General features: G+C 40.6%; 2 protein-coding genes across 6 annotated transcripts in view; one reads left to right on the top strand and one right to left on the bottom strand.

Moving 5' to 3' along the window:
- Positions 1 to 6,201, top strand: part of LOC126405691 (beta-galactosidase-1-like protein 2) — a 31,212-nt gene extending 25,011 nt beyond the window's left edge. The window contains exons 17-21 of one of the 3 annotated variants that reach the window (XR_007571603.1): positions 766 to 880; positions 1,076 to 1,193; positions 2,482 to 2,598; positions 3,185 to 3,644; positions 3,831 to 6,201. Coding sequence is in view for 1 of the 3 variants with exons in the window: in XM_050069561.1 (XP_049925518.1) it covers positions 766 to 880; positions 2,482 to 2,598; positions 3,185 to 3,271 (319 nt within the window). In the remaining 2 variants the exon portion in view is untranslated. Of the gene's footprint in view, positions 1 to 765; positions 881 to 1,075; positions 1,194 to 2,481; positions 2,599 to 3,184; positions 3,691 to 3,830 lie in introns of those variants that run through there. The other 2 variants (XR_007571602.1, XM_050069561.1) reach the window with 2 other exon arrangements.
- Positions 6,202 to 10,008: 3,807 nt separating this feature from the next.
- The window catches only part of b3gat1a (beta-1,3-glucuronyltransferase 1 (glucuronosyltransferase P) a), an 85,963-nt gene continuing 78,015 nt past the window's right edge, over positions 10,009 to 17,956 (bottom strand). For all 3 annotated transcript variants that reach the window (XM_050074413.1, XM_050074409.1, XM_050074422.1), the window contains 3 exons: positions 14,745 to 15,041; positions 11,080 to 11,178; positions 10,009 to 10,771 (listed from right to left, as the gene is read on the bottom strand). In XM_050074413.1, the coding sequence (XP_049930370.1) occupies positions 11,092 to 11,178; positions 14,745 to 15,041 (384 nt within the window). In that variant the 3' untranslated portion in view covers positions 10,009 to 10,771; positions 11,080 to 11,091. The remainder of the gene's footprint in view (positions 10,772 to 11,079; positions 11,179 to 14,744; positions 15,042 to 17,956) is intronic.

Genomic DNA, 17,956 nt, shown 5'->3' with positions numbered 1-17,956 from the left:
GTCCTTTAATGTGCCACCCATCCCATAATCAGTCATTAGGTCTGGTAATTTATCTACAACAGCCAAGCATTATAAAGTCATTTTAGCAAGACCCAGAGCAAATGCATTCCCCTCGTTATGTTTCCATATTACAATATTATAATGCCTTTCTATGCTGCTAATCATGTGTCCTTAACTCTTTCTAATCATAAAATCTATGCTGATAATCAAAATTGATGACCCAACTCATACAGAGGGCCGCATAGGTAATAAACAAAAAGGCCTGAAGATTAGCTGACCTTCTAGTTTCTTATATTTGTTCTCAGTAGACTATCTGCATGTATTTTAAGCCAATTTTGTGTTTCTCCTTTTGTATTGAAAAACTGAGTTTCTTCACATCAGCACCATCTTGAAAATGTCAAGGCCTGAAGCTTTGTATGAGTGAACACTAAAAAAAAAACATAACCAAGGAAGGAAATTTTTCTTCTATCATCACGACCTTTTGAATTTACTTGAAGGCAAACTATAACCTATAGCCAAAAGAAAAAGTGATACTGAATATTTCTCCCATAATTCATGTCCAAAGTGAATGACATGATACACTGTGTACTGAGCCCGAGCACCTAAAAGTCAAGTTTTGGAGGAAAAACAGCAGCAGACTGCATCTAAACAAAACCTTTCAGAATCTAGGTTTGTGCTTTCACACCATGACACACAAAGTGTTGTGGAGAGTGTCATCTGTTATCTCAGCAAAATGAAAAGTGAAGTGTATTCTCCTTTTTACAGACTTGAGAGTTCAGGCCACTGGATGTCGATGCGTCAGCGGCAGACCTTCCCAGGGTTTTTCCAGGGGAAACTCTATGTGAACAGTTCTCCCAAAGACACCTTTATCAAGCTCCCTGTGAGTAGGACAGCCACAGGACTAACAATCCAGCATAACAAAACTGATACTTGGTGTATTTAATATCTCTTAAGGCCCCGATACACCAAGCTGATGGTCGTGTGTAGCCCTTTTTGGTGTGGTGTGTCCCACACTGTTGCTCCTCATTGGCCCCCATTGGCTTTTTTTTTTTGGCTGATTCAACATGTTGAATAGGTGTTGGCGACAGCAGAGCCCGTCGGTGCATCAAATCACTGTGATTGGCACTTCAGCTCAGTGCGCAAGAGAGAAACGGAAATGAGAAAAGTCAATAAAGGGCTAAAGTCAAGAGGAGGTGAGCACTATTTAACATTATTTTTCTTTGGCCATAGAGCTCTTTTGTAGAAACGTTGTATGACGGTGTGTGTTATTGTTCACTAAAAAAGTGCTCTGTTCTGTCACCATTAAATTGCGTTGTTCACGTGCGAACTGGCTAGCTAGCATCAAGATGGTCTTCCAGTATTACATTTTGATTACATTAGTCTGCTGGCATGGAGAGTTATTTCCTCTGACGCAGGCACAGAACGTACGTGCTGATTGGCCATCGGTTGTTGTCTTTGCGATGTGTTCATGTGCAAATTTTAGGCCAAGACAAGGCGACATAAGATGACACAGCAGGGGGCCTTCATCGCTGCTCGTTCTCTGAAGTCGATTTGGTGTGTCTGGGCCTTTCGACAAACGCTAAACCAAAAATGGAATATACTTATTGTTATTTTGTCTAACCTCTCATAGATTCACAACAAAAACGAAAGTTACAGAAGATCAAGTAAAGACATATATTAAATCAGATATGAATGTCAAGTTTTACTTCCCCTAGATTTAACAGAAAGCAAGCTGTCTACACTTTTATAGACAATTTACATACCTCCAAGCACTGTGTTGTATGTTGTTTTGGTAAACTATTAATACCTGAGCTTTGGCCAGACTATTTTGGTAGCGCATGACTTACATTTATTCACACAGTAAGCTGTCTTCATCAAGACAATAGACAATCTCTTCCTACTTACCCTTTTAAGAGGGATTAATCTTTTACAGTATACTTTGGTTTGATTAATATTTTTTGATTGAATCAGTCTTAACCTCATCCCAAATACTTTTTTTGTCCCCAGAGAAATGTCTCTGTAAGAATCTTTATTGAGTGCCGGCTCACTTATAATTAATTGGACATAGTTTCACAATAATATTATTTCATTAGTGAGAAGAGAGAACATCTTAAAAGGCCTCTTACAGAAAAAGGTTCTGTTGATGATTATCCAATTTTTATGCAATTCCATGTAATGCTGTTACTGATTGAATAAGTGCCTCTTTACCGTCCTGTTAGACTGTATATCTCTCTGGGTTTTTTTTTTTTTTAGCTTGTAACTTTCTCACAGTTTTCCATTGCTGAAGCCCAAATTGAAATGGCTGGATGCAGAAGAGCTAAGAGGCACAATTAACAACAACTCAGGATGTATTAAGCAAAAGATGCAAATCATATTAGAAAGGAAGGCTTGCAGTGTGTTGTTGGTGTCCTTAACATCTGTCTTGTTTTTACCCATAAGCATTTAATTGGCTAAGCCTGCTTATTGTGGTTGTGTTCACAGGGCTGGAGCAAAGGTGTAGTGTTTATTAACGGCAAGAATCTGGGACGCTACTGGTCCATTGGTCCCCAGCAAACTCTCTATGTCCCCGGGCCCTGGCTTCACAGGGGGGATAACCAGGTAAAGAACCTCTGTCTTATTTGTATGTGCTTACAATTCAGGAGACGCTTTTGCCATCACTGAGTCCCACAGCCCAAGGATGACATCTTCAGATGTCTTGTTTTGTCTGATCAATAATCCAGAATCCAAAATATTCAAACCATCACAATGGGGAAGCTTGGATAATTAAATGTTTGGCTTTTTTTGCCATCCATTATCATTAATGTACAAATACTCACAGGTTTTAGGCGCACTATAGAAACAATATGATGCACACACGTGGCAGATGCACATGTTTTCTGAGTGCTATCCAGTTCCTTTGGTCACATGCTCCTCACCTCCGCAAATGTGCCGAACTAAAAGCACATCACGGATCAACAGTTACAGGATACAGTTACTGATTTTCATCACCCTGTAGCTTTGATGTTGTTGAACTCTGGAGCGCTTTCTGGAAAAAGGTCTAAGCTGCATCTACTGCATATACTGTGTTTCTCCTACTCGCCCTAACTTCTCATTTCTGTGCATATATTGACGTTAGTGTCCAACCACCCACTCTTACTGTCCTTTCGTGACCTCAGCTAAGCTGGTATTTTTTGCCTCATTACAGGTCATAGTTTTTGAAGAGCAAGAAACAGATGGCAAGATTCAGTTCGCCAGCAGCCCGGACTATGGTATGAGTGTTGATGTCCAGTGAGGACAGGAGGTGAGAGGGGAGTTTGGAGGAGAAGAGGATGATGAGGGAGTAATTGGGGAAGACATGACGGAGATCGTTGTTGTGAGCTTCGCACATCCGGGACCAGCAGCACTCAAAGCTAACGTGTCAGTGAAGGGGACTCCCTGAAAACTTGGCATTTCACTCATGTCCTTGGTCACACAGTGTTGTGTGCCTGATGCGCGTTTTTGTCGGTCCACATTGCGTTATTTGGTCACTTTTTGAATAACTCATAGGTACATAGGTACGTGGGTCCCGTCCGAATGTGCCATGTCAGTAATCATTACCATACGATGTCAGTAAAGATAACCGCGACTTTTACCTTCTGTAAAACGGTCCCGGAAAATTACCTCAGGTAATACTAATTCCGTGCGAATAGACCAGCAGTAAATATGTGTGTAGATATTTCGTCGAATAGACCAGCAGTAAATATGTGTGTAGATATTTCGTAATATCCTGTTTACAAGTGTTTTTTTTTGCGGATTTTCAAACATGGAGACTCTTGAAGAAGCACTCAGTTTTGCACTTCACAGTCGGNCAGGTAATACTAATCCCGTGCGAATAGACCAGCAGTAAATATGTGTGTAGATATTTCGTAATATCCTGTTTACAAGTGTTTTTTTTGCGGATTTTCAAACATGGAGACTCTTGAAGAAGCACTCAGTTTTGCACTCCCGAGGCACGGGACTTGTGATTGCTTTAGGTAAGTTAAGTATGCAATGTAGCAGGGCTATGTGGCTAATAAAAAATGACAATAAAATCAACCAGTAGGCTAATCAGTTCATAATAATTCGATGTTGTAGGCTATATTATTTTTTACTCACAGGAAGCAACGTCATACGCACATGACGACAGGAGGGGACGGCAGTGCATGAATGGATTTACACCTCCCACTTGTGGTAGTTTTACTGATATTTCTTATCCCGTGCGAATTGGCCATTAATATTACCGACGTCCTGAGGTAAAGTGACATTACCCCACGTGCCCATGTAAAACTAATCCCGTCCGAATAGTGCATTTGTCTTATACCGAACATTAAACCCTCAGGAGACATCATGCTTATCTGCAACTGCAAACAGAGATGGTTATTTATGTTTTTGTGGACACACTTAGATTTCTGCTTATTTTACTCTTATGCTGGCACGGCTGCAACTGCAACTAGACTTCCCTGCATGACTTTTACCTGACTGCTGATAAATTCTCAAATTGACCATCATAACATTATACTGGAAAATACATACAACTAAATAGTGCGTAAATACACTGTAATTTAGATGGACTAAATTATGTTGAACAAAAAAAATCTACTCAGATGGGGAGTCTGTATTCTGATATCTTGTGTCAGTGTACCCCAAACTGGCTTACAAGGCTACCTATTAATTTCCATGTTATTTAAAAAGGTGTGAGACCACATATACAATTATAGGAAAACATGAACGGTATATTCTGTATGCCTTCTTACTCATAGTGTGTATTATTCAGTCTAGTGTGCCTTATTTTCCTCGCTCTTGAGATAAAACTTGTCCATACTTTGCCACTCCGTCCAACCAAAATTATTTAGGGTTTTTGTTCATCGTTTTTACAAAGGTGCAGGTAGGTTATCATATAAAGTATAAATATCCACACAGAGCTTGTCGAAGCATGCACTGCTGCGTCCTATAAAACCACGCTCATCTGTGTGAAATACCAACCTGTTAGGGAGTCTCAGCCCATCAGTGAATATGACATTTTGTGGCCTGTCAGAAGACAACAACACAGCATTTTTTTTTTATTTAATGACTGTATTTTTCACATTCTGTTAAATCCTTGTTGTTCAAATTAGTGACATTAACATTACCCTCTACTCATATACTTCATTCCTGGAGACCATAGTGCTGTGGTTGATTTTAATACATTGTTATAAAATGTCTCCCTCTATCCGACTTAATTTATAAATTACAGGCTGTGTGAAAAGAGCTGTGAATAAAGGCGGGTTTGACCTCTGTGTCAGTAGCCAAGGCCAAGGAAGCTTGTGAACTGTTTTATTTATCCTGCACACTGGGAGCCTGTTTGATGCAGGCCAACACTGGTTGCTTTTCAAATGTACCTTCTTATGATATGCTTTGAGCCCCTGCAGAGAAGTCAAGAGCACAAGCTGTGCTTGAAGAGTTTTTTTTGAAAAATCATCTGTTGTTTGTTATGCTAACCATCCTGGATACCGTCACGGTTATTTTCTTTAAAGAGCGATGCCACAGTGAAGCCGTGCTGTCACGTTTAGTGCATTTTAATTAAGTGGTATTGTACAAGCCTGTATGAATAGGTAATGTAAAAGCTGATCGTTAGGTTTCCTGTGGTGCTGAATCCTGATCCCATTTGCACCAGCTATTCATATAAAGCTTAGCCTGTTTACGAAAGTATAAGATCTCAGTAGAGATTTATGTATTACTTAAAACGTTTTTCACCACAGAATAGTGCATACAGTAGAAATGAGCTGTAAATACATTTTGCTATGTAGCTGAGCAACCAAATATTACAAAGTCTACAGTAACAAATAATGGTAGCTTAGCATATGTCCTGTTTAAAGCACAAAAGAAGCAATGGTATGTAATCGACATGTCTGACTTGACACCTGATGAAACGCTGCCTAATAATGGTGTAAGATTTAAATATTACAAAACATAACACCAATAATGTTAGACTAAATAACGCTGGGTTATATTAGCATAATTGAATGTTTCTTACTTATTGTAGACTGTATAAATACTATCAACTCTGAAATGTCTGTGTATGCATATATAATCTAGAAATGCTGCCTCGTGGTTGTATGTCTCTGTGAAACAGTCAAGTTCCACTACAGTTTACATCCATGTCTGTGAAAACACGGATGCATCTCACACACCATTCCTCCACCAGCGCAGAAGACCCAGGATTAATGTCACCAAGTCAGTATCCAACCAAATGTCTCTCCTTCTGTTCCTGAGATACGGTGTTAAATAATGTCCAGAAAAGCGTTTCATTTCTACAGATCATTATAATTTCACAGTGAAACTGACCTTTTGAATATGAAATGTCATCACTTCATCATTTTATCCTATCAGACATTTGTGTGAAATTCTGTCGTAATTAGCATAGGAATTCTTGAGTAACAGCCAAAGAATGTTTTATGAGGTCACAGTGAGCTTGACCTTTGACCACCTAATTCTCATCAGTTCATCGTTGAGTCCAAGTGGACATTTGTGCCAAATTGAAAAAAAAAACCCTTAAGGTTTTCATGAGATATTGCATTATTAGATAGGCAAGGTCACTTCAGTGCTGACCTATGCGCGCCAAAATCTAAAGGTCACTTCAGTGCTGACCTATGCGCGCCAAAATCTAATCAGTTCATCGTTGAGTCCAAGTGGACATTTGTGCCAAATTGAAAAAAAAACCCGTAAGGTGTTCATGAGATATCGCATTATTAGATAGGCAAGGTCACTTCAGTGCTGACCTATGCGCGCCAAAATCTAATCAGTTCATCGTTGAGTCCAAGTGGACGTTTGTGCCAAATTTGAAGAAATTCCTTTAGAGTATTCTTGAGACATCGTTTTAACGAGACAGTATTCACAGCTAGCTTATGACTGATTTACATATTACTAAAGTCTTCACTGGCTAAGATGATCCTTTTGTGTTAATTGTGCAACCTTGGGGGCGTCGGTAGTATAGCAGATAGTGCCGGCGCCCCATGTACAGAGGCATTGCCTTGCTGCAGCGGTCGTGGGTTCAAATCTGGCCTGCGACCCTTTGCTGCATGTCGGTCCCCTCTCTCTGTCTCCCCATTTCACACACTGTCCTGTCCGTTAAAGGCAAAAAGCCCACAAAAATAATCTTTAAAAAAAAAAATTGTGCAACCTAAAATAGCACATAAATCACTAGTTTGAAACTAGCTAGCTAGCTGTTACTGATAACTTTAATTAAAAACACTGGTGAATTCAGGAAATACCAAGGATTTTTACAAATGCATCACTTTGTACGTCATTGAGTGTCACAGAAGTCAAATGTGTCCGAAACATATGTAGCACAACACACAGTGTAAAGACATCCAGTGTACACACACAGTACTCCAGCACAGGTGAGGTTCTTCTCAGTTATTTATTTCTCTTGATTCAACTAACATCTTTCTCTGAGACAGAACTGCTGTGGCAAATAAACAACCTTAAGAGTCACATGCATAAAATGTGAATCACATGAGGCTGGGGGATGACAGTGGAGATGAGGAAAAGAGAGGACTTGTGTGTAGAGTGTATTGTGCCTTAGAGAAGCCCCTCAGAGGGTAATGCTCATTTTAACTGACATTAAATACTGAATGACCTGCACTGCTAAAGTTGATGGATTAGGTAGGTTGGTTCTAGGAGACTAATTGTCTGTGAGTATTAGATATTGCTTGATACATCGTCTGCTGAAGTATGACTTCAAGTGTGGGACAAAGTTGTAACTACATCACTTTCGAGGTGAAGCCCTTTTGACTTGTTCTGCTGCTTCAGGACACACCACAGAGAGAAACATCACAGTCTTGTTTCACCAATCCAACCACATGCTGACCTGTACGCCACAGGACATGTGTTTGCCTGCATCTTGACAAGAGGAACATTTTCAAAGATGAAAGCAGGAAATTAGTTTCACTTAAAAAGTAAATCATATACAACATTCTCAATTTCAGGAAAACTTGTGGTGTTCAAGTTATTTAGTCGCTGGCATTTGTACATTTTGGACTCTTCATTAGTTTCAATGTTAACTTTTCAGGTGGATCAGTTCATTTAGATTAAACGCTGGCAATGACCTCTTATATGAAATTTAGATTAACAGCAATGCTATAAAGAAGATGGTGTGTGTGTGTGTGTATGTGCCTGTTGGTAGCTCTAACCTATTACTGACCTGTATGGTAATCCATGTGTACACTATACCATATGTGCGCATGCTTTTTTAGAGAGCAGTCGGAAAATACAGATTTAAGGGCAAACACTGCTATGATTCAATTGCACATCCACACTTGAAATAAATACATAAATAAATATATTAAATTTGACTTTTTTTTAATAAATAATGGGAGGCAAGTTGAAGAGTAGAACAAATCCAGAGACAGTCTGTGATCTCCATGGCCGATCCCTGTGCAGTGTAATATCATGCAGTCAATGAAAACAGCCAGTCTGATGAGAGATACAATACAGCCATTGTCTGAAAATCTTATCATATTCCAAGTGAAATATGTAATAACACGGTTTCCCCGGCTGATGAGCCCGAGAGGCTGTAATGTCTTTGTAAGTTTTCATACTGCAGCAGTGTATTTTGGGCTGTGTGTGTTAAAGGAGGGAGGGTGCACAGAGATAATCTGGCAACAGTACAGAGGCTCAGTGTTTGAATTATCTCCAGCTACTTCTGCCGGGCAATGTTAGATAAGAGCCACCACTGTGTATTGCACTAGACGGATGATTTATCAAGTAGAGGCGAGATTCTATTATACGAGGTGTAGAATAACTTTGTTACAGTGTTCAGCTGTACAGCATCATCGCTGCTGATGTATATCGTTAGAGCTGCGGTGACTCCCCCTCTGTGATCCAGTTAATGTACAACAGATGGGTACTAATACTAAAGAAAACCATGACATCATTCCACAGTACTGAAGATGTGGCATGTTGCTACCAAATCATTAGCAAAAATAATATTATTGTTGTGCTTTTCTGTAGCTTGCTGTCAATTGAGTAGCTTCTGTTATCTCATTTCATACATGGAAGCCATTTTTTTTTTGTTCATAAAAACTAAATATTTGGGGCCATGCATAAATTATGTTAATCTATCCTTCATAACCAGCTGTTCGAAGGTGAGCTGTATTAAAAGCCAGCAGATGTAGCCTGAGCATCTAAATTTGTACTTTGGGGAATTCTGTCTCCTTCAAAGTGTTTTTTTTTAAAGAGGAGAGGGACTGACAAGCCTAGTGAAAACCAAATTCTCTGGCTTTGATGCTGTTTCATCCTGCTATTTTTTTTTGAGCTCGCACATAGCAAGCGGACCCTTGTTAACGGGTGGCTCGTGGACATGTGAGCGTGCACAGACAAGGGGCGATATTAGCTCTCTAAAATGACACGCACCCCCTCCGCCACAATGTCAAAAACGACACTTTAAATGAAAGCTTACATGGCAATTAGGTCGGACTTTGTGAGTCTGCTGTGTGGCTGATTTGAAGTTCTTGTCTAGGCGTTGTGAATGTGTCACAAACTGGGGTTTCTGTTACCAAATGAAATTGGTGATGTGCTATTACTCTTTCCATGTGTTGAACCTAGAGTGAACCTGTGCCTTGTCATGTGTCGTGAGGAATTCACCAGGGGGGAAGAGACTTTTTCTTTTTTTACATAAAATACAGTAATTACAATGCTTTAGCCAAAATTTGTTATCATTCCTCTGATTGTTCTCATGTTGAGTTACTATTTACACATGTTGCCAGAAAGGAACATCACTTGTGTATTTTTGAAGTGCTAAGAAGTGTAAGGTTTTTTTTATGTTTACATAATCAGCTCCCAAGCACAACAAGGGGTATGTTTCAAACAGCAGTCTCTCTTCAAGTGTATGGGGGGGGGGGGGGTGGCTTAAATGCATGAGTTATAATGACACCATAAAATGAACAATGATAACCCAAGAGTAAATGCAGGTAAGAGTCAGTAGTATTGAACTAACAAGTCAAGTGCTTGTGAAACANGGGGGGGGGGGGGGGGGTGGCTTAAATGCATGAGTTATAATGACACCATAAAATGAACAATGATAACCCAAGAGTAAATGCAGGTAAGAGTCAGTAGTATTGAACTAACAAGTCAAGTGCTTGTGAAACACCCAAACAGATTAAATTAAATTAAAGCAAACATTTTCATAGTTATCAAAAGAACATTCCTTCCTTTGCTATGTTTGTGTTTGCTCAAAGGAAAATCCACACAAGACATATTTGTCCCTTGGAGTCGTGGTTTTATCCAGGCTGATGATGTCCTTAAATCCAAGAGGAATTTCCCTCGTGTACCATGTGCAGATCCACTTTTAAAACATTTCCATTTTTTTTTTCTTTTTTGAGGTGAAGGATATTCTTTAACCTGCTTGTTTGGTTGACTCCGCTGGCTGTATGCTTGTCATATTGTGCTGTCTCTTTTGTCGGGTTGTCCTCAGCGGGGCATCGTACCGTAAAAGTGCAGGACATGTCAATCCATACTGCGAGGCGTCCTTTATTTCGTCTCCTCTGCACGTCAGTCGTAGACCTGACAAATAACTGCAGCCTCTTACTAATCTGTGCTTTAATATGGTACATTTGTACTGTTTTAGTCCATATTTTAAAAATGTCAGATTCAGTCAAGAGGATTAAATCCCCCTTCAAAGGCCCCCATTTCCTTTTTTTTCCTTTTTTTTTTCTGATGATTAAGACATGAACGCTGGTTGCACTTATCAAGAGACTCAGCCGTTTTCTTCCTCCGCAGGTCCAAGGCCAAACACCTGCCGTAGAAAGGATTAAGATATGCTGAGAAAGAGCACTAAGCCCTAATTAAGTTAATTGAACCTGTTTATTTCAGTGGTGACATTTAATAACGGACAGCAGCTGCTGTTATTGTGCACTAACAAAGAGCACATTTAAAAATGAATGTACAATTAAATGGGAAATATTAAAAACAGCTGCTCTTTTTGTAGTCAAGCAAGGTGATCATTGCATTTCCATTTTTCTGTCTGAAGGACGTGCTGATTGATAAAGAAAGGTTCAGGTCTGTAATTAAAAGTGTTTCAAAATGTATAAAACTATTATTTACCATGGTCTGAGGTCAAATCTCCACATTGGGGTCTGTGAATCCTTTTTTCCCCTCGTTTACAAGGACAGGTTTCTCCGTTCTTGTGTGCCAAACGAGTATCTGGTGAGAAAACCAAGCAATGGGACCATTAGTAACATGCTGTTCCCTTAATGCACTCATTCAGTCTGCTCTCCCTTTCAGCTTCCACTCTGCCTCATGTTCTTCAAAACAGTCAATTCCGGTTCGAGCTCCAACAGTACACCACCACAGGGCCTGTCTGTGTGTAAAGAGCTACTTGAGCGTGAACCCTGCATTAGAAGGGAGTGAAGAGGGACCACACGAGTGTGTTACCTTGGAAATATAACACAGCCCCCTCTTCTTGGCCTGTGTAAAGTCCTCTCCTGCCCATAGGATAATGGCTACCTTCAAATGACAGCCAACTGTCGACGTTTCGACACAGTATGTATGAGCTTTTTGCCTTTGCAGCAGAGCTACAGTTCTTTGCACAGTTCTTCTGGGTATGCTTTTGTGCCATCAAGCCTTCAGACTGGGTTCATTTGGCCCCAGAGACCGGACAAACATCCAGGAAAAGGATGGCAAGGGGAGCAGGGGAGGGAGGGAAAAAAGTGTCAAGCTCATTTTCCCTGCTCTTCTCTGTGTTGGAACCCTCCTGCCTTTCATCTCGCCGTGGTGAGGCCATGAATTATGCATAGGGTGTGTTTGAGATGTGCCAGGAGCCCACTCCCACTTTGCTCAGGTGTAGGGGGAGGTTAATAGTCACGCTTGCATCTGAAGTGGAAGATTATAAGGAAGAGAGATGCCCATGCACGACTTTCCATTTCTTTCTTCCTCTTTCCCTCCCGCCCTTCTGTCCGTCCCTGCGCTCATCTGTAATCAGTGTGACGTCCCTACCTCCCCGTTCCTCCCAACTCCAATTCCGCTCTCTCAGCCGTTCCCTGAATCCCCTCTTTTCATTTACCCCTCTGAATGGCTGGGGGAGAGCAGGAGAAAAAGCTGGCTGAAAGTATCTTTCTCTCCCTTCCTTTCCCTCTCTCACTCTCTTTGTGTGTATGTGTGTGTGTGTTTCTGTAAGGGTGATTGCGGTGTGAATCCTGGCTGGCTAAAGTCCTCTGGCTGACTCCTCTTTGCCCAGAGAGAGGCTTAGTGATGTGACCCAGACCAAGGGCCATAAGCAGGGATGGTGGAGTGGGTATGGAGGAAAACGCCTCTGCTGCTGCTGATGATGCTACCCAGAAGCCTGTTACCGAAATGTGTGTATGCAAGAGCGCTTGTGGACAGAGTGAGAAACCTAATCAGTGATATCCAAATTTTCAGCAACAACTTTGCACTAATTTACTCTCTGACCATTAGGAAATCATGTTTTCATGGAATTTTTGTCAAGAAATGTCATGCTTTGTAAATGTTGAAGAGGCACATTGAGGAGGAAGAAGCTCATTTGCTGCTAACAAACACCAATTATGTTTCAAGAACATCTTGAATAAGTTTCTCCTTGTCACAAGGAGAGTGATGTGGTTCAATGTCATTTAGTTTTCTTTTAACGAAATGGTCTGACATTTTGGGAGAGTGCTTATTTGCTTTTTTACAGAAAGTTAGATCAGAAGATTGGAATGAGAAGTGGTAAATATAAAGCTACAGTCAGCAGCAGGTTAGCCTAGCTTAGCATAAAGACTGGGAACAGCTAGCCTGACTCTTAAACAAAATCTGCCTACCAGCACCTTTTAATATAACTGTTGGCAAGAAAATGAATAAGCATACTTCCCGAAAACTATTCATTTAAAAAATCATGGTCTTATGCCTTTAAGGGAGCCATATTGTGTAAAATTGTTCAGTTTCTTTTGCTGTCTTGATTTGTTTGTTTGTGGGAAGTCACAATTTTGTCACATCAGTGGTTTTGTCCCATTTTCTTTTATCAGAATCTGAATTACTGGTGAAATAGACTTTACCAAAATGGGTCAGCACACAAATTTAGAAAGAGCTTTTCAAGGTTATATTCATTAGTATGCCACAGCCAGTTGTGGATAGTAAGCATTCTCATTTGCACTTTTTACTCCATTACATTTATTTTACAGCCATAGTCACTCGATACTTCACAGATTAAGGTTTTACTATCAAAACAGACACAGTAAGCTGTATTTGTAAAGATTGAACCAGTTGTTCCCAACCTGTTTAGTGTGTGACCTCTTACAGAAAGCAGTGTGTAGCCGGAGCTCCTTGTTATGTTTCAGATGTCGATGTTGTTGTCAGTACTTCCATTAAAGATATATTTTTTCTCAAAACCTCCCAGATGGTTTGATCAAAATAACAGTTTGAGGCTGAAAGGGGTCAAATTCTGGTCAAAGAAAAGTCCAAAAATCGAAAACGGTTTTGAATCAGACTTTTTTCCTGTTCCTACTTCCCTACATCTTTAACATCTCAGATCTCCCAGATTTATCTTGTAACCCTTCGGAGGGACCTGACGCCTAAATTGGGAACAAAAAGCCAAATGTAGATAGCACACTGATACATCTGTGTTACTTAAATGCAGAATGAGTACTTTTACTTAAAGGTCCACTGTGTAGGATTCAGCGGCATCTATTGGCAGAAATGGAATATAATATCCACAACGATGATTTAATTAGTGTATAATCACCGGAAATTAAGAATCGTGTTGTTTTTGTCACCTTAGAATGAGTCGTTTATATCTACATACGAAAGAAGTGGGTTCCCTTCCACTGAGTCCGCCATGTTGTTCTACGGTGGCCCAGGACGAACAAATCAAACACTGGCTCTAGATAGAGCCAGTTGCATTTTTGTGTCGGCCAAAACACGCTTGACACATGGGAGAATGTTCAGTTTTGCAACCTCAACACTAGATGCCACACTTTAAAGGAACAGTGTGTAAGATTTAGCTGGATTTAGTGGTATTTAGCAATGAGGATTGCAGATTGCATCCAGCTGACACTTCTCCCAGGTGAGAACTTCTTCAGTGGTCTTTGTTCAGGCGGTTCTTACCGAGAGCCAAATTGTCCACAGAGGTCTATTTCTCTTCAAAACAAACAGACCTTGTGATTTTAACTGGTAAAAAAACACAGAATAATGCAGTTACACGTTAAAAAAATCTGCGGTTTTTCAACGCTCTTGTCACAGAGGGGCTGCAAACAGTGACTACCACGAAAACATGAATGGCCCTATGTAAAGCTAGTGTTTGATTTGTTCGTTCTGGGCTACTGTAGAAATATGGCAGTGCAACATGGTGATCTTGTAGACGAGGACCCGCGCCCTATATAAATATAAACGGCTCATTCTAAGGGAATGAAAACACAGTGATTCTTATTTTTAGGTGATTATACAATGAAGAAAACATACTTATTATATTATGTCCCATTTCTGCCAGTACATCCCCCTAAATCCCACACACTGGACCTTGGGTACTAAAGGTACATTTTGTTGATGATACTATTGTTCTTTGACTTGAGTAGGAATTTTAATGCAGGACTTTGGCATTGATGTATTGGTACTTTTATATAAGTAGAGGATCCAAATACTTCTCCCACCACTGTCTGCAGCAGGTCTGATTCCTTGAAAACCATTTTTTACTATTCTCAAACACTTTAGTAAATCCTTTGACTTCTAACTGCTCAAGTCAAGCTGCTTAACAGCAGTAAACACTGAAAAAAGGGGATTACCTTAGTGCAATTGGCTGCTTTAGGCTCCAGGTCGTTGAGTGTGACAAGTTCCCGGAGCAAACTACTCTCCTGGTAGCCTCCCTTCACCCCGCGAAGCTTAAAATACGCCTGCGGCTTGAAGAGGATGAGCCTCAGGTTGATGGCAAAGCCAGCCATGTCGATGGCAAAGGGCCGATGGGGGTCGAACACTGTCTTCCATCCATAGACCTTTCCAGCTGCATTGACCTTGGGGGATTCGTACCGCAATCCGCCCACAAAGGCCACAGGCCACACTGAAACTTTCCGTGTCGATCTCATCTGGGGAGAGGAGAGAAATGGAGGAGGGAAGAGAGCAAATTAGTCATCTGAAAAAGCGTACATTACAGTGAGACACGGTGTATTTGAGCATCATCTGCCAGCATTACAACAGAGCGTGGACGGAGGGTTTTTAGAGCTGCTCCTATTATTCATTCTGAAAGACGGTGAATATTGACCAAGCCATTGTGCCGTGTATGCAGCCGACACTGTTAGATGAAGGCAGATCACACACATTGTTCAGAAGCTGCCCCACAATGAGATAATTAGACACAACCATCTTTAAAGGGAGTACAGTGCCAAGAGGGTTTGAAGGAGCCAAGCCATTAGAGCAAGTGGCGCTAGTCGCTGGTTGGCTGAGGAGATTCTTTAAGGTGGTGCACCGCCATCCTCTTCTTTTTTTTTTTGTCCTTTCATCTTCCAGCATCAAACGATCTTACCGCCCTTTTCTTTGTCTGCCTTTCAGTTAGTCTTTGCCATTCTAGCAGGAGCCGCCGCAGTCATAAAAGGTACGTTTTTACAATGAGAGAAGAGGAAACAGCAGAGTCATTTAATCAAACTCAATGCAGCAGAAATAATGATGCTGGTGTGTCTCTGGGGGGGAAGTCCATTTAAAATAAAGGTGCAAGTGCATGTATAGTATCTAGTATGTGTGTGTGGGTAGTATACAATACATCACAGTACCTGCACACATATGCATGCATATAGGAGATATCTACTGCCAACTTGTTTGCATGTGTGTATTTGTAAAAGCATGCATTGCGTATTGTAAATGCATGTTTGTGCAAATCATATGCAAATAAGTCTTTGCATTTGAGCTGCCGCGTTAGATTGGTGTGTGATCTGATGTGCTGCTGTGTGGTCAGTTCAGGGGATCAGAGACCAGCAGAGTGTGAACAGTATGAAGTGGGCTGTGGGCTTATGGGAATCTGTGGATTTGAGCTTTAGGGCGAAAAACCGTGCCAGGCACCCAGATAAGATTTGGCAGGACGTACGGTCTTAATGAGCTCTGGGTGTTAATGGTGGAAGAGAGATTGAGTACTTAGATGCATGTGTCCAGCTGCTATCATTTTATACACAGGATCAAATGTTCTTTTGGCTGACAACATCTCCTCATTATTTTTCTGTCTGTTACATGTCCTACATGTGCTTTCCTATATCATCAGCTGGGTATTGTTCACATATACTGCTGTAAGATGCTGAGGAGCTCCCCGCAGCACTTTCCTCAAGGTTATCTTGCCATTGTTTTTTGTAGTCAGGCCACAGCTGAATCCAGCCACCAACCCATTTTGCCCAAATGTCACCTGCCTGCGTCCCTCATAGATATACAGTATGTACAACCTAAACCAAAGGGAAGCATAAATCAGGCTTTCTGCAGGAAGTGTCAAGAGGCTCGTCACTTCCCCATCTACACTGAAAATGTGAAAATGAGTGTTCTGCCTGCAGCCTCTGGTGGGAATATCATCCAGTATAACAGCACAAATCCCTGTTCTGCTGGCACCCAAGTAAATGAAGACACAACAAAGTTCCTCTTGCCCCATTCTGGTGGGTATGATGTGTTTGTAAAGAGGGTTTTTTTCCTGCTGTTGCTACAGTTTGTATTTGAATGCCTGTGTGTGCTTTTAAGCTCTATTTTTTGCTCCACTTAGAGAAGGGCCTTCAGAGACAGAGTGTCCGTGTTTCAGAGAGGCAATACAAAGAAAAGAAATCCCAAATTCTCACAGAGAAAAGAAGGCAAGCATCCAGGTACATTAATCAGTCCTTAAGGGTGCAGAGGGGAAGAAACAAAACAGAACTGTCATCTACTGCTGCCATTGGAGGAATCTTTGGATTTAAGTGTTTGTCCAAACAACAGACAATTACAACAGTTATTTAGGTTTTAGAATCCTGGTTAAAGTTATTCAAAATGCCTTGATTAGAAATGTAATAATACAGATTGTAAAATGCAGAATTGTGGCAATGCATAGTTGTCTCTCAAAAGCAGGGTAAGATATCAATATCAGTTAGCTTAGATAATGATAAAGTCGTGACATTTTAATTACTAATGATTTTGAAGATTTCTTGAGCATAAATGTATGAAAGCACCAACAAAGTATTGTAATAATGTCAGCGTTGACGTGTTTTAATATTTGATTTTGTTATTATCCAGACCTACTGCAGACATTCTGATGATGCGTTTGCTCCGTTCTCTTGGATTTAGGTTGTTGACATTTATTCTTAAAGGCTGAAATTTAAAACAGGGAGAGTTGGCTAAAAATAGCATGCTGTATGCTAAACAGGAAAAAAAACTTCTGTAAACATGTCTTATGTAGCCTCAATAACTCATGTAGTTCTTCACAGGGTGATGTACTGTGACTGTGAGAAATACAGTTTTTAAAAAAGTTGTTTTTTAAGTTTATATAAGACATGATGACCTAAAAAGCATGCATTGAATAAAAAAAAGCTATATACGTGCCAGAGCCACTGATAGGCTGCAATGAAAGACGTACTGTGGGTATAAATAGGTGGCAGCAATCTGTGGCACCAAACTCTCTGGCAGCAGATGTGATGTAAGTTCAGTTACAATTCCAGTCAGGATATTCTGCCGCTATTGTGTGAAGTGATGTGAATTGCACTGAGGTGAATTCCTGCTGCTCTGTACGTCACCGCTGCTGCTGTCGTAGAAGAACTGTTGATCACTGTGGTTAGCAGTTAGCTATAGCCTTCTTAATGACACCTCGTTTTAGGCTTAAATAGCATGTCAGCAGCAGAAATGTAATGTTAATGCCTGGATATTGCAGTAGTTCTTGCAGTATCTTTGGCTCAAATAAGAAAGAAAAACACCTAATTAGTTCAGCATCCATTTTCTGAGGAACTAACCCTGATTTTATACATGCCAGTAACATCAAACATCAGGCATTATGTAGTCTATCATCACC

The sequence above is a fragment of the Epinephelus moara genome, chromosome 2 (assembly GCF_006386435.1).
Source record: "Epinephelus moara isolate mb chromosome 2, YSFRI_EMoa_1.0, whole genome shotgun sequence".
Classification (NCBI taxonomy): Eukaryota; Metazoa; Chordata; class Actinopteri; order Perciformes; family Serranidae; genus Epinephelus; species Epinephelus moara.
Note: the sequence above shows the minus strand (reverse complement) of the source record. Positions and strands in the feature narration are given on the sequence as shown.